Source organism: Acinonyx jubatus, chromosome D3 (assembly GCF_027475565.1).
Source record: "Acinonyx jubatus isolate Ajub_Pintada_27869175 chromosome D3, VMU_Ajub_asm_v1.0, whole genome shotgun sequence".
In the NCBI taxonomy this organism is placed as follows: domain Eukaryota; kingdom Metazoa; phylum Chordata; class Mammalia; order Carnivora; family Felidae; genus Acinonyx; species Acinonyx jubatus.
The window spans coordinates 5088721-5103516 of record NC_069392.1 but is presented as its reverse complement, the minus strand read 5'-3'; the positions used below and the strand labels follow the sequence as shown (position 1 = coordinate 5103516).

The following is a 14796-nucleotide window of genomic DNA, read 5'->3' as shown; positions in this document are numbered from 1 at the left end:
GTTGCTGCGAGAATAAATTACAAGGAGTATGGTGAGGTCCCTCGCACCGTGCTAACCAGCATACAGGAAGGAGTCCAAGAAATAAACCTTCAAAATATGTCCCAGGTCCCATCTGTCTCTCCATTTCCACACCTGCCACCTGGCTCAGTCACCATCATCTGTTTCAGCATCATCCTAACTGGTTTCCTGCCTACATACTTGCTCCCTGAAGACTAGTCTCAGCTCCGCGGCCCCTCAGCTCAACATGTCCCTCTTCTCAGCGGTCTCGTCTCGCCCGTGGTAAAAGCCAGGCCTTAGTGGTCCCCAGGAGCCACCTGTGCTGCCCCCTCTCCATTGACTTTGTCTCCTACCCCAGATCTCTCAAGTCAAAGAAAAACACCCGGCACTTGAGTAGCTAGCTCTCTAACCCCACCCGGCACTCCTACCTCAGGGCCTTAGCACGCGCGGTCATCGCTGCCTGGAAACTTTCCCCCCAGAGACTGAATAGCTCATTACTCCCGTCACCTGCTTCAAGTCAACGGTAGTGGTCACCTTTTCAAGGGGACCTTCCCTGACAACCCTATTTATTTATTTGTTTACTTGGAGACAGAGAGCGTGATTCGGGGAGGGGCAGAGGCAGAGAGGGAGACGGAGAGAATCCCAAGCAGGCTCCACGCTGCCAGCACAGAGCCCCACGTGGGACTCGAACCCATGAAACCGCCAGATCATGACCCGAGCGGAACCAAGAGTCCGATGCTCAACCTACTGAGCCACCCAGGGACCCCCTGACAACCCCATTGAAATAGGAACACTCCTCCACCAGTGCTCTCTAGCCTTCCCTGCTTTGTTTCTTTCCATAGTACTTAATACTTTGTATTATACGAATAACCGTATACTTATCATCTAGATGACACTCATCGGTACACTATGTGTTCTACCGTATACAGTATGTTATGTATGACGTAATGATATATTCCCCCCCCCTTCTGTTGACACAGGGCAGGAACTTTGCTCCATTCGCTGCTGTGACCGCAAAGCCCCGCTCCGTGCCTGGTGCCCAGCAGGCGCTCGGTCAATATCTGCAGGAGGAACAAATCAATAGCGACCGAACGAACACAGAACGAGCCAGCGGCCCACGACCTCTGCCCTCCCGCGCGGCTTTAACCCCTTCCCGCCGCAGGTGAGGACTAGGAGCCCGGGGGCAACGCGCCTGCGCAGCCCCACCCACAGCACGAGCGGGTTCCAGTCCCGGAGGCCGCTGGGCGTGGCGGCGAGTACTCCTTTGCGAGGCTCGGCGCCCGCGGAGGGTTACACGCGGGGGGGCGTGGCCTGCGAGGGGCGGGCCCTCCGGGGGGCGGGGCCGGCCGGGGATCCCGCAGGCGGCGGCCGCGCCGCGCTCAGTCGCGCCGCGCCCGCCGTCCTCGCCGCCGCCCGGCAGCTGCCCTCGGAGCCCGCCGCCGCGCCTGCAGACCCCCGGCCCGGTCCCAGTGCCGCTCCGCGTCCCCGTGCCCGTCCCCGCGCAGCCCCCGCCGCAGCCATGTCCAAGCAGCCGCGAGCCGGCGGGGAGGAGATCCTGGAGTGCCAGGTGATGTGGGAGCCTGACGGCAAGAAGAACACGCAGATGGACCGCTTCCGGGCGGCCGTGGGCGCTGCCTGCGGCCTGGCGCTGGGTGAGTGCGGGCGCGCGTCCCGGGGGCTCTCCGGCCACCCCGTCCCCGGGGCCACGGCCCTCCAGAAACCCGGCTCCCCCTCGGAGAGGGGCCCGCTCCTGGGGACCGGGGCGCCCCCTTCTCCCGGGCGTTGCTGGCAGGGCCCCCCCTAGCTGTTGGAGTGGTCTCCTGATTTCCAGTCTCCTTCTTGGGGGGCTTGGAGGAGCCCCTGGAAGTGGGGGCCCCCTTTCGGGGGGGGGTGGTGGGACTCCTGACTGTGGCATCTGCGTTCCTGGGAGGGTCCCCCAGCCCCCGGCCTTGGAACCTGGGGGCACTGAGAGATCCCTTGTTAGGCCAGGCGCTCCCTGGGGTCTTGCACTCTGGCCTGGCGGGGGAGGGGGGGGCTTCCTTCCAGACGCAGGATGTAGGTCTTTCTGACTTGTGGCTCTTGTCCTGGGTGTGTGTGGGTCACTCACCAGCCAGTAGCACCTGCTGTCTCGTCCTAACCCCCCCGATCCCCCCTTCCTAAAGGGCCAGTGTGGCTGGCATTCAGGCTCCTGGGAGAAAGATGGTCAGGTAGGAACCTTTGGGGTTAGGGTGGGACTCCTCCGCCTGTTGGCATTCCCAGGCCCAGCAGAACCCAGTCCCAGGCCTGCCATCCAGGCACCACCCCGGCTCTCAGAAACCCCCTGGCTGGGATTGGGCTGGGCACACCAGGCCCTTTTCCTGGGTCAGAGGCACTCTGGCCTGGGCCTCTCTGCAGCTCAGCCGACTTCTGAGGCTCCTGTGTTTTTGCTGGCGGCATCACATCCGTGTTCTCAGTCCTTGTCACAGACACGGAGACCTGCTCTGCCTAGGGGAGTCGCTGCCTCCTTACGTGCCCCCCTTTTCCTGGGGCCCTTGTTCCCTCTGCCCTGAACGTTGGCTGGGTTTCCTGCTTCCTGCTTCTCCTCCCTCCGGTGCACCCTGCTTGCTTTCCCGGAGCACAGGTCTGACTTTTCACTCCTTGGCTGCGAGTTCACAACGGCCCCTTGTTGACCATGGAATTGCACACAGGGCCACCTGGCAGCTTCGCGTCCCCCACAGCGCGATGGGTGTCATAGCTTCCACTGAGCCCCTGTTCTTGGCAGGCCCAGCCCTGTCGCGCCCCTCTCTCCTGCACACTAGACAGGGAGCACCTTGGAGGCAGATGTGGCTTATTCCTCCGGGGCCTTGCAGGGCGTAGTTGGTAAGTGACCATGTGTCGGGCTGGGGGCCAACAGACAAGGCTCCAAAGAGCTGGGGGTGGGACATCGTTCTCGTTCCCGCCTCGATCCCGTCTGCGTCCCTCTGCCAGCAGTAACAACCTCTCCCGTGGCGAGCCAGCCCTGCCACTCTAGGAAACCACCGCACACGGGTTGTGCGTGGGTGAGACCCATCTAACCTGACGACCTGGATTCTGAACTGGCTCCACCATTTACCGGCTGCGTGATTAGGAGAAAGTCACCTGATCTTCGCAAGCCTCTTTACAGACTTTCCCCGTCTGTAGAATGGGCACGATGAGAGGGCCGGCGTCAGTGGGCGGTGGTGCGAGGGTGACAGGAGGTGATCCGGCCCAGCGGTCACTTGCACCTGGCCTGCGGGTTGCCGTGTAAACACCACCGGGCACTGGCAGCTCCCAGTTGGCCTGCTCAGGGCTGGTGGGGGGGAGGAGGGGGGTGCCCGGGGCCAGATTGGCGCTGTGGACTTAGGACTTCACTTGGGCGGCTCACACACAGGGAGACACACAGGAAAAGCGAAATTTCCATCTTCTTTTGAAAACCTAAAGGCCTGTGTTGCTGGGCCTGTATCCCCACGTGGTGGCAATGAGCTGGCCCCGGTGGGGTTCCTCTCTTGGTCTGGGGGTGGTTTAGAGCTTGGCGTCTGTCTTTTTGTCCTCTTCTGCTCCTGGTGGCTAAGCCAGCCTGCTCTTCGCGCCCTTCCAGAGGCCTGGCCCTGGACTTCTGGGCTTTAAGATTCGTCTCAGATGTTTCCTCCTCTTTGATTACTGTCATCGAATATTTTCTCCTCCTCCGCTCTCCAGGCGCGTGTAATTTGGACTTTCATCCTGCCTCGCTTTTTCATTAACTTGTGAGCATTCTAATCGCTTTAAAGACTATAGCCTTGAGCTTGTATCTTCTGCGCCCCCAGTGTTTTGTGTGTAGCTGGCACGCGGTGTTGAGCAGAGTGCTGTGCCCACATGTGCAGGGAGAGCAAGGGACACATCCTCACGGGTGGCTGCAGCTGTGCTCGGTCCCCGAGGAGGGATGGGCGGGAGGGCCGCCTTCTCCAGCCTGGCGCCTCTCCACGAGCCCAGCCCAGGGCTGGCGTGAGGTTGGGCGGGGCCTTGGCGGGGTCCCGTATTCTTTCCGACTCCCAGGGCCGCGGGTCGGTTGGTTCCTGTGACTGCTCCCAGCCGACCTCGCCCGAGGACTCCGCACACGTCCGCGTGGACCTCGGGGTGGGGGTGGGGGGCCGGTTGTAGACGTCCTGTGGACAGTCTGTGGCTGCAGCCCAGCATGTGTGCGTGTGAGAGACCCCAGGAGACGCCGCGGGTACCGGCCCTCCGTAACCAGGGGAGCGACACCCGCTTTCGAGTGCATGCTCCCTCCTTCGGTGGACCGTGCCGAGTGCCTTTCTGTGTGCCGCAAGCCGCAAATCACGGCAGCCTTCGGGCGGCTGGGATGGCCTTTGCCCGCAAATGGAAGGCTTGGTCCCAGCTCTCAAAGCGCTCATGGGCGGCTGGGGGAGAGAGCTCGTGCAGAACGGGCGTGCCAAGGGAGTGTCAGAGTAGGGACAGCCCGCTGTCGGCTCCCGAGCGGCTCCCTGTGTGCTGGGCTGTCCAATCGTGAGCGGAGACTCGGAGGTGCAGGCTGGTCCGAGTTCTCCTGGGTGGATGGGAAGAGGGGGTGGCTTTCAGAGCCGATGCCTACGCAGGGAAGGGTGGTAGTCGGCTCTCAGTGGGCGTGCATCCCCTGACCTAACCCGCGGAGCCCTGGCCCGGCGGGTGCTGGGACCCATTTCCCGGGTGGGCAAACACAGGTCTTGGTTGGGATGCTGCAGCTGTGAGTGGCGGCCTGTTGTCTGTTTCCAGAGTCGTGGCCGTCCGCCGGGTGACGTTGCCTCTCGCGTGTGGGTGAGGGCGGGGGGTAGGGGTGGGGGGGACAGCTGTCACCGGGCTCTGTAGCTGCTTGTCGCCATGTGGCGTGACGGTGCCTTAGGTTAGGGCTCCAGGAGAGCCAGGCAGGAGCTGCAGTGGCTGTTAGGACCCAGTCTCAGAAGTCACCCTTGGTCATTTGCATAATATCCTGTTGGTGACACAGGCCCCTGCCCCGCGTGGTGCGGGGGACAGCATGGGGATGTGAGTGCCGGAGGTGGGAGCCCCTGGCTGGCCACAGCTGGCCATTCTCGTTTCTCAGGAGAAGGCGGAAACCCGCATTTCATTTGAAAACTGGGAGTTTAGTACGTTGGCAGCTAGTTCGGGCTCTTTGTGAACGTCGTGCAGACTGAACCAGACGTGCCTGTGGTAGGCGATCTGGGCCTCGGGAGCGCAGGCTGCGAGCGGGGCGTGGGTAGAAGCCACAGGGCCCGGCCCGGCTGACGACTCGTCCCTCAGGACTTGGCTGGGTCGTCCACGTGGACGGGCTCCCCCCCAGAGGCACACGTCCCCCTGCCGTCCTCTGGGGCCCTCGTCGTGTTAGGGTGCCGTCGAGACCACTCGTCCCCCGCATCGGCAGGCGGGTGGCACCTTCCTCCCTCCGGATGCTGCCAGAGCCTCGCTTTCCGACGGGCTCGCTTTCGGTGCAGGCCCCGGGGTCGGGCCTCCGTCCGTCTCTTGTGTCGGCCTGGGGGAGCTCTCGGAGCTGGGAGCCTCGGCCACTGGTGAGGGCTGGCGTGCCATCGAACAGAAAGGCCCGGGAGGAAACGGAACCGGGGGCCCCGCGGACTAGCCCAGCTTCCCCGCTGTGGGCAGGCGGGGGCTCCCTCTGCCAGAACCGCCCTGGGCCCGCGCTGCCCTCCTCCTGGCCTGTGAGCCCAGCGTCTCCTACTCGTGAACGCGTCCCTGTGCTGGCATGGCCCTGTCCCGACGTCCTAGCCCGTCCCACGCTGCCGGGTAGCCTGGCGCGTGTCCTGCTCCTGCGAGGTGACGGGCAGGGACGACGATGGCTGGCGCACCAGGTCCTTTCCCTCTGCCAAGCTGTGGTCTCTCAGTGCTTTGTGTGTTTTGACTCGTTCGGTCTTCGCAGTGACCGTGGCAAGTCACGGAGGACGACTTATGGAGGAGACGCTGAGGCCCGAGAGGGTCGTTTACTTGTCTGAGCTCACACACAAAGCGGCAGGACCTGGACCCGGATGGTCGGGCTCCGGAGCCTGTGTCTTGAAGCCAGGCTCTGTTGGTCCTCGGGGGTCATTGTTGTTATCCCCATGTTGCAGGTGAGAATGCCGAGGCTCAGAGAGGTGGCACAGCTTGCCCAGGGTTCCTGTGCAGTAAGTGGCAGGGCCGAGACTTGAACGCAGCCATCCAGCCCAGCCCGGAGCGCAGGGTTAACTCCCCACTGTCACGGGAGGATCCGTGCTCTTCTCCAGTCAATTTCCAGGTGACCTATAAGGACACTGAGTCCAGAGTGGCCTACCTCAGGTCCCCAAGCACGGTCTCCAGAGTCAGGGCCGGCCCCAGAGTTCCAGACACTCCATCCCTGGTGCTTTTCCCCCCACATGCCTGGTTGACCTTGTCTGTGGCCCCCCGGCTTGAGTCGATGGGGCGGGACTGGAGGGCAGGCCTCCCGGGGGCTTGGAGGCAGGGGGCGGGGTGGGGGGGGTGGGGAAGCCTCACTGCCACGAACCCGAACTGCTCTAAAGCCCCTGTTCCCTGCTTGCTGTGTGGCCTCTGTGCTGACTCTCCCCTCCTCATCCGGGGGACCCTTCTCCGCTCCGCTGCAGAGGGGACGCTGTACCACTCACTCCCTGTTCTTCGCCTGGGCTCTAGGCTTCCCCCGGGCGTCCCCAGCCTGCCCTTGCTGCCAGGGCCGCCCCCGCCTCCCGCAGCCTGCCCTGCTCTCGGACACGTCTCTTCCTCCCGCTCCAGAGTCCCGCGTGCCCGAGGACAGTTCTGGACGCCTCAGCGGGAGGGGGCATGGCCGACGGGCAGGGATCATTGTGTCCCCCGCTCCGTGCGCCCCAGGACTGGGAGCAGTGAAGACCGTTAGGCCTTGATGGCACTGAGAGAATTCAGCCCGCCCATTTCCTTGTGCCCCGTTTTCCTCTTCCTGATACCTGCTGGGCACCTTTCTGCCGGTCTGTCCCAGGAGCACGAGCATGGGAACGTGTAGCTTGCTGGAATACGTGGAGATTGAAAACACCCAGTGAGGCAAGGGACTTGCCCAGGGTCCCAGGATCAGAACCTGGTGTGAAGAACCTGCTTCCGTTTCGTAGAAAAGAGAGAGGGGGATGTATCTACTCACGGACGGAGTCTCTGTTAAGACGCACATGCTTTGCCTGTTCCAAAGTCTGAGTCACCTCCTCCCTCCCACCCCCAACACTGTTACCCGCATGTGAGGCCATCACCGAGCTTCTGGTTGCATTTCTGGGACCTCAAATCTGTCAGATGGGGCTTTCCTCATTTCGTGTGGTATAATAGCAGGCTTCGGGGCGCCTGGGTGGCTCAGTCGGTTGAGCGTCCGACTTCAGCTCAGGTCACGATCTCACGGTCCGTGAGTTCGAGCCCCGCGTCGGGCTCTGGGCTGACGGCTCAGAGCCTGGAGCCTGCTTCCGATTCTGTGTCTCCCTCTCTCTCTGCCCCTCCCCCGTTCATGCTCTGTCTCTCTCTGTCTCAAAAAATAAATAAACATTAAAAAACTAGCAGGCTTAACGTAGCTCCGGCTACGTCCAAGGCCCCGTTCTAGCATCTCGTGCCTGTGTTCGTTTGAGTTCTCCCAACAGCCCCACGAAGAGGGGGTGCTGTGAACCATCTCCACTTGACAGATGGGGAGACCGAGATACGGCGTGCTCAAGTAGCTTCCACAGGGTCGCACGGCTAGTACGTGGCCAAGGCGGGATTTGAAGTCAGGCCTTCTGGCTCCGGAGCCCATGTTCTTAGGCGCTGCTAGTCAGGGCATGAAGTCCCTGCCTCATGCTTTTAGTTCGTGTTAGGGGCCAGCGGTGGTAGGTTTGCTCTGGTAAAAGTTAGGATGCACCACCGCCCCCAGACCGTTTCCCATCAGATGCCTCTGACAAACCTGTGACTCAGGTGTGGCCATCTCCTCACTGAACTGCTAAGGCTTTCGAAGCGTTGCTTGAGCTATGTGCCGTTTTCTTTTCTTTCTAGAAAATTACGATGACTTGTACCGCTGGTCGGTTGAATCGTATTCAGACTTCTGGGCCAAGTTCTGGAAATTCAGTGGGATCATCTTCTCCCGCATGTATGATGAGGTGAGTCGAGACTTTGCACACACACTGTCTTCTTACGGTTGTGGGTCCAAAATGAAGTGTTGGTTTTTGGGGACACCGAGTCCTATCTTCTTTCCAAGCCTCACACCAATGGGGAGAAAATCATTGTTCTAGAGAGTTGGCAGAAAGTTGGGTTGAGGTCACAGATTCCACGGAGAGCATGCCTTCTAGACTCCGTGATGCGTGGACCCCAGGCCCCGTCCTGGGAACGCGGGCGACCCTACGTGGCAGGACATCGTTTCATTTTTATTTTCTTAAAAAATTTTTAATCGTGGTAAGATACACGCCACAAAATTGACCACCTTCGCCATTTTAGTGCCTAGTTCCCTGGTGCTATTAAATCCATTTACGCTGTCGTGTTTGAAACCGCCAGGAGGTTTATCGTCTCTTAAGCCTGGAGTTTAGGGACCTTTACGACTCCTTATGCTGTCAGTCAGTGACTATCTGGGGAAAGGGGGGTCTCCTGTTACTCAAAGTTTAATTTATTGGGTTTGATGGTGGGGTGAACCATCCTGAAAGATTCATCTGTCGGCACTTGGGGAGGAAAGTCGAGGTTCGAGCCCTTCGAGGAAGGAGGTGAGGGACCCGGGTCGGGGAAATTGTGGGAGGGGCCGGCGCATGCCATTGCCATCTCCTGCTTTTCCGTGTGTCTGGTCAGAGCCTGGGACATTCGGCAGGTGCCACATCTGTCTTATTCCCTTTTTGTCAGCGGCTGTCATAAAGTAGGTGCTGCATAAGTATTTGTTGAAAGAGTACGTTACTGGGGATGGTGCTTTCCTTTTGGCATTAATTAAAAAAAAAAAAATTTTTTTTTAACGTTTATTTATTTTTGAGGGAGACAGAGTGCAAGCAGGGGAGGGGCAGAGAGAGAGGGAGACACAGAATCCGAAGCAGGCTCCAGGCTCCGAGCCATCAGCACAGAGCCCGACGTGGGGCTCCAACTCACAAGCCGTGAGACCATGACCTGAGCCGAAGTCGGACGCTTAACTCGACTGTCCCTCTTTTTTTTTCCAAACTTTATTGAGGAATAATTAACAATGAAACTGTATATATTTAAAGCATCCAGCGTGATGATTTGCCGTACGGATACATTGTGGAAATTAATACGCCCACCATCTCGCCTGCTTTCTCTTTGTGGTGAGAACACTTAAGATTACCTCTCTTGGCAACTTTGGTGTGTAACTTCTTCCCAATAACCTAGAGGGTGCTGATCTCTTATCAGTTTCAAGTGTGTAGGCCAGTTCGGTGTTCAGTCTACGAAACGATTTGATGATGCTTTAGGCCGGGTTGGCGGGCTTCCTGGGAAGCAGAGTGTCTTTTGTTTATTCCCGTGTGGATCTCATCGTGCGCGTTTGCCGTCATCTCCTGTAGGTTGTGGACACCTCAAAAGGGATCGCGGACGTCCCTGAGTGGTTCAGAGGCAGCCGGCTAAACTATGCGGAAAACCTCCTGCGCCATGAGGAGAACGACAAAGTCGCCCTCTATGCTGCGAGTGAGTCCCGACAGCGACTTGGGTTTTCCTCCTTTATTTATTTACTTATTTTAACCTATTTTATTTTTATTTTTTTTTCAATATACGAAGTTGATTGTCAGATTGGTTTCCAGGATTTTCTTCCTTTGGTGTCCGCGGGGCCACCCACCCAGAGGGCCGCGTGGTCAGAGACGCTCCGAAACACTCACAGGCTGCAGCGTGTGTCTCCAGACAGTGTCTTGGCACCTTTTTTCCTCCTCCCTTTTCTATTGTGGCAAAAAAATGCGTAACGTTAAGTGTACCATCTTAACCATTTTTAAAAAAGGATTCAGATTTATTTATTCGTTTTGAGATAGAGAGCAGGGGAGGGGCGGAGAGAGAGCGAGAGAGAATCCTAAGCTCAAAGTCCAGCCAGGTGGTCAGGTGTGATGGGATTTCCTTCTTCTTTACAGCTGCATAATATTTCCTTGTAGGGATGCCACGCATTTTGTTTGTCCATTGCTCTGTGAGTGGGCCCTTGGGGTGCTCCCACGTCCTGGCTGTTGGGAGGAAGGCTGCAACGAACATGGGTGTGCAAATAGCTCCCTGAGGTCCCGCTTTGGATTCTCTTGGATATACATCCAGAAATGGATCATGTGGTGATTCGGTGTTTAATTTTCTTTTTTTTTTTTTTTTTAATTAAAAAACATTTTTTTAAATCTTTATTTATTTTTGAGAAAGCGCGAGAGAGACAGAGTATGAGCGGGGGAGGGGCGGAGAGAGAGGGAGACGCAGAATCCGAAGCAGGCTCCAGGCTCCAGGCTCCGAGCTGTCAGCACAGAGCCCGACGCGGGGCTCGAACTCACGCGAGATCACGCGAGATCTCGCGAGATCTCGCGAGACCATGACCTGAGCCGAAGTCGGACGCCCAACTGACTGAGCCACCGGGTGCCCCACTAGGGGTTTTCTTAGTAAGGAGACACTGTGGTTAGTCTTCTAATTAATTGGGTTCTTGGTAAATCTGAATTTTGGTAAAAAGTGACATTGAATTATGTGCTATTGGTAGGGTTTGAGGTGTTTTACATAGCGAATTTTCCAGGTGACTACATTTGTCTCCTTTGAGTAATTAAGCTTTATTTACCCATTTTATTTATTTTTTAAAGTTTATTTATCTTGAGAGAAAGAGAGCGTACTCATGGGGGCGAGAGAGAGTCCCAAAGCCTAGTGCGGGGCTCGAACCCACCAGCCATCAGGGCCTGAGCTGAAATCAAGGGTCAAACGCTTAACTGACTGAGCCCCCCGGACGCCCCTCATTTACCCATTTTCCACACGTGTGCTGCCGTGTCGTGAGGAAATAGGGCTTCAGCAGAGACTGAACGTCATTGGCCCTTTGGTGTTCGTGACTCACGGCTTCGGTTTCGAGACGGCACCAAAACCCGATGCTCTCGAGCTGTCCGTGTGTGGGGGACGCTCGGCCCGTGCCTCGGGGGTGGGGGGGGCCCGGAGAGCTGCGCCCTCTGCCACCACCTGCTCCAGCCTCGTGTCCTGCCGCCTGCTCTCAGTCCCTGCGGATGCCAGTGCCCTGGCCTGTAGCAGCGTTCCTTGTTTGTAGTCAGCGGTGGGGCCCAAAGTCAGATAACCGTGCTCTGTCCGCTGTTTCAGTGCCCGACGTAGGGGTGGGTGAGGTCTAGTGGCTGTGCGACCTTGGGCCGGCCTCTTAACGTGTCTGGGTCTGTTTCTGCCTCTGTCACTGGAGAGGCTGATAGTACCGCCTTCAGGAATATCGTAGGGTTGAAGCGAGCGAACATGGATGCGTAGGCGTATGGCAGACCTTGCCACGGGAAGCGTGAGTGGCTCTCAGTTGAGGTTGTCCCTCTGAAATCCCCCCCTGCGTGGCTTTTAAAATCCTGGCTGTCCAGGGGCACCTGGGTGGTTTAGTTGGTTAAGCGTCCGACTTCGGCTTTGACTCACGGTCTGTGGGTTCGAGCCCTGCGTCAGGCTCTGCGCTGACAGCTGGGAGCCCGGAGCCTGCTTCGGATTCTGCATCTCTCTCTCTCTCTCTCTCTCTCTCTGCCCCTCCCCCGCTTGCACTCTGTCTCTCAAAAATTAAATAAATGAAAAAAAAAGTTAAAAAAAAAAAGTAGAATCCTGGCTGTTCCGTTGCTCCTGTGGCTTCTTAAGCACATCTTCCAGGGACGGTACCCAGGCTTCCATATGGTTTTAAAGCCCACGGTCGCTTCTGATGCACATTGTTGGATAAGAGCCACAGAGCCTTGTCTTTATGTCGTCTTCGGGCTGTGCCTTTTACTCTGCTCCCTGCTCAGCCCGGATGCACTTTGGGCCGAGTGCATAGTGGCCTCGGGGAAGCTACACCAGGCCTGGCATCTCTCCCTTCGTCTTTCAGGAGGTGTTTGTGTGTCCATCCGTTCATTCTCTCGCTTGTTCTCACCTCGGTCTCAAATGTCTCCTCAGCGCAAGGTGCTGCGGACGTGGTGTTGAACAGGATGGACAGGGTCCCCTGCTCTCGAGGGGCTGACTTTCTGGTGAGGCAAACAAGGAATAAAAGACGTATAGGCGATCCCTGACTGAGGATGGTTCAGCTTGATAATGTCCGACTTCGCGACGGGGTGGAAGCAGTGTACCTTCAGCAGGAATCGTACGTGGAATATTGCCTTCGCCGTGTCCCGGGCCAGCCATCTGTGTCCCCGTCCTCTCTCGTGATGCTGGGCAGCGGCCGCAGCTCCCGGACCGCCGCCTGCACCCACGCGGCCGTCCCGTTTGTCACTTGCGGTACAGGATTCAATTACATGTGACCGTCAACACCTCGTAATAAAACAGGCTTTGCTTTGTGGTGGGTGACTGCTCCCGGAGGCTCCTGTCCGTGTTCGGAGCACGTCTAAGGCGGGCCGGGCCAGGCTGCGGTGTTCCCTAGGGTAGGCGTGTTGGATGCAGGCGGGCTCTGACAGAAAGCGGCCCGCCGAGTCCTCGCTTTGTACAAGGAATGAGGGAGGACGTTTGCCTGGGCCCCTTACCCTCGAGGGGAAACAGGATGTCGGTGGTGAGCCACTCGTGCGATGCGTCACAGCAGAACGCCACAGGGTTGCTGGGGGCGCTCGGTGCAGAGGGCAGCGGAGGCTGGGGGAGAGGACCTTCCTCAGGCGGGACACGAGCCACGCAAGCCGTCCCCGCCCTCACCCTCACGCCGCACGCATTGTGGCGTTGAGCTATGCACGGCGTTGTCAGCCACCAGCCCTGTCTGAGTCCGTCCGCCCTGTCACCCTGAAGGAACCCCCGACCCAGCCCCTGGCACCCTTCGCTCTCTCCCGTCTCCACGGGTTTGCCCGTCTGGACGCTTCGTGGAGGCGGGGGTCACACACGGCGTGGCCTTTCGGGTCTGGCCTCTCCCTCGGCCTCGAGGTTTCAAAGCCCATCCTCGCCGCGGCTGGCATCAGTGACCCTTTCTCTGTCCCAGGAACGTTCCACCGAGCGGAGACTTCGTGTCCTGAGTGTCCTAAGAGACCCTTCGAGGGCCTTCCTGCCCCGGGTGCCGGGGTCCCTTTGTAAACACCACTCAGCGCCTCTTACGAGCCTGAAGCCTGAGGAGTGGGAACCCTGGGTCTCTCCCTCATCTTCTTTTCCTGCTCTCGTTGGATGTGTCTGTACTTTGACCCAAGGTCTCGGGCACTGCACGAGGTCCTGGTTTCCCCCTCTGGAAAGTGGGAAAGGTCAGACGCGAATCTTTTGGAAAAACAGAACCGAAGACCAGTAAAGGTGGTGAAACACGCCAGTCTTCTGGGTGGCTGGGTTTGGACTGAACTGGCCGTGCACGTTCGTTCGCTCTCTCTTCCCAGCACCTCCCCCCCCGCGCCCCGCTCCTCTCGTGTGCACTGGCTGAACCCAGCCCCTTTTTTCTTAAGCCTAGCTCCGTGTTGAGGTGGGTTAGGGAGGCATGGTTGTAATTTTGGGTGTGCTGTGTCCATTTCACCCTCTCCCTCCACACCCCCTCTCCTTCCCACCCCCACCCCCGTCTCCTGCCCACCCCTTCCCTTTAAATATGTGAACGTCTTCCATTAAGGAGCTCCCGCTTGTATTTGCGGGGCAAACAAATGCCCTCAAGCCAGGGATCATATTTAGTTTATAAATAGGGTACCTTTGTTTTTTTTAAGTTTATTTATTTATCTTGAGAGAGAGAGAGACAGAGAGAGAGCGCATTCGTGGGAGGGAGGGGCAGAGAGAGGGAGAGAATCCCCAGCAGGCTCTTGGAGCCCAATGTGGGGCTCGATCTCATGATCCGTGAGCTCATGACCCGAGCTGAAACCAAGAATCGGACGCTTAACGGACGGAGCCACGCCGGCCCCCCAGTGGGGTACTTTCCTAAGTAGGGTCCTAGATCGGCTGGTTACTGGCTTGGGGATTTCAAGACAACCGTGTTTCGTTTTCTGCGTGTTGTTCTGATTTGTTCCTACTCTGCCGGCTGCGTGCGGCTGCTTCGTGCGGGGTGGAGTTCTGCTCTGGCGTTCTCCGCCGAGTCCGTCCCTCCCAGGGACGGTCCCTGCCGAGGCCAGGAGGTGCCACCAAAGGCAGGCGTGCGCCGGGCCCTTGGCGCTCCAGCGAGCAGAGCGCAACCGCGTGCATCCGTGCCGCCCGCGTCGGAGTTCCGAGAACAGCTGCGTGTGCAGCATGCTGTGTCTCCAAACAGTGGGTTTCAGGTTGCTGAGTATTTTTACAGGGTCGGAAATGATCTGGGGAGGGGGGAGGGGAGCAGGGGGAGGGACTTCGAAGGCCGCCTGGCGAGGGGGGAGAAGAACCAGGGGTAGGCGTAGGTAACTTTAAGGAGGTGGGAGAAGCCAGGTCGACACCAAACAGAAATCAGGACATTTCTTCACTTTGGAAGGGAGGTGCCAACAGCAGTTGGTAGTCAGGAGTAACGTGTCTGCGTCAAAGATAACGGCCGGGATTCACCTCTTCCACGTGGAAAGTACAGCCAGATAGTTTTCCCACAGCCACGCAACATCGAGTGTCGGCCGTGTTCATTTCCTGTCGCCATGGAGCAAATTCCCCGAAAACCGCGGCCGCAGATAGCGAACAGAGCGTCTCACGGTTTCTGTGGGTTGCACGTTCAGAAGTGGCTTCGCTGGGGGGTTCTGGCTCGGGAGCCTGTCACGAAGTTGCGGCAAGGACGTTGGCGGGGGCTGCGTCATCCGAAGGACTGACCGAGCCGGGCGGGTCCGGGTCCAAGATGGTGCACTGCCG

The 14796-nt window shown here is 58.5% G+C and overlaps 1 protein-coding gene across 4 annotated transcripts in view; it reads left to right on the top strand.

Annotated features, from left to right (window-relative positions):
• Positions 1 to 1359: 1359 nt before the first annotated feature.
• Positions 1360 to 14796, top strand: part of AACS (acetoacetyl-CoA synthetase) — a 52256-nt gene continuing 38819 nt past the window's right edge. Inside the window, exons 1-3 of one of the 4 annotated variants that reach the window (XM_053206759.1) lie at positions 1360 to 1649; positions 7972 to 8075; positions 9465 to 9585. In XM_053206759.1, coding sequence (XP_053062734.1) covers positions 1517 to 1649; positions 7972 to 8075; positions 9465 to 9585 — 358 coding nt within the window. In that variant the 5' untranslated portion in view covers positions 1360 to 1516. The remainder of the gene's footprint in view (positions 1650 to 7971; positions 8076 to 9464; positions 9586 to 14796) is intronic. The other 3 variants (XM_053206760.1, XM_027044284.2, XM_027044285.2) reach the window with 3 other exon arrangements.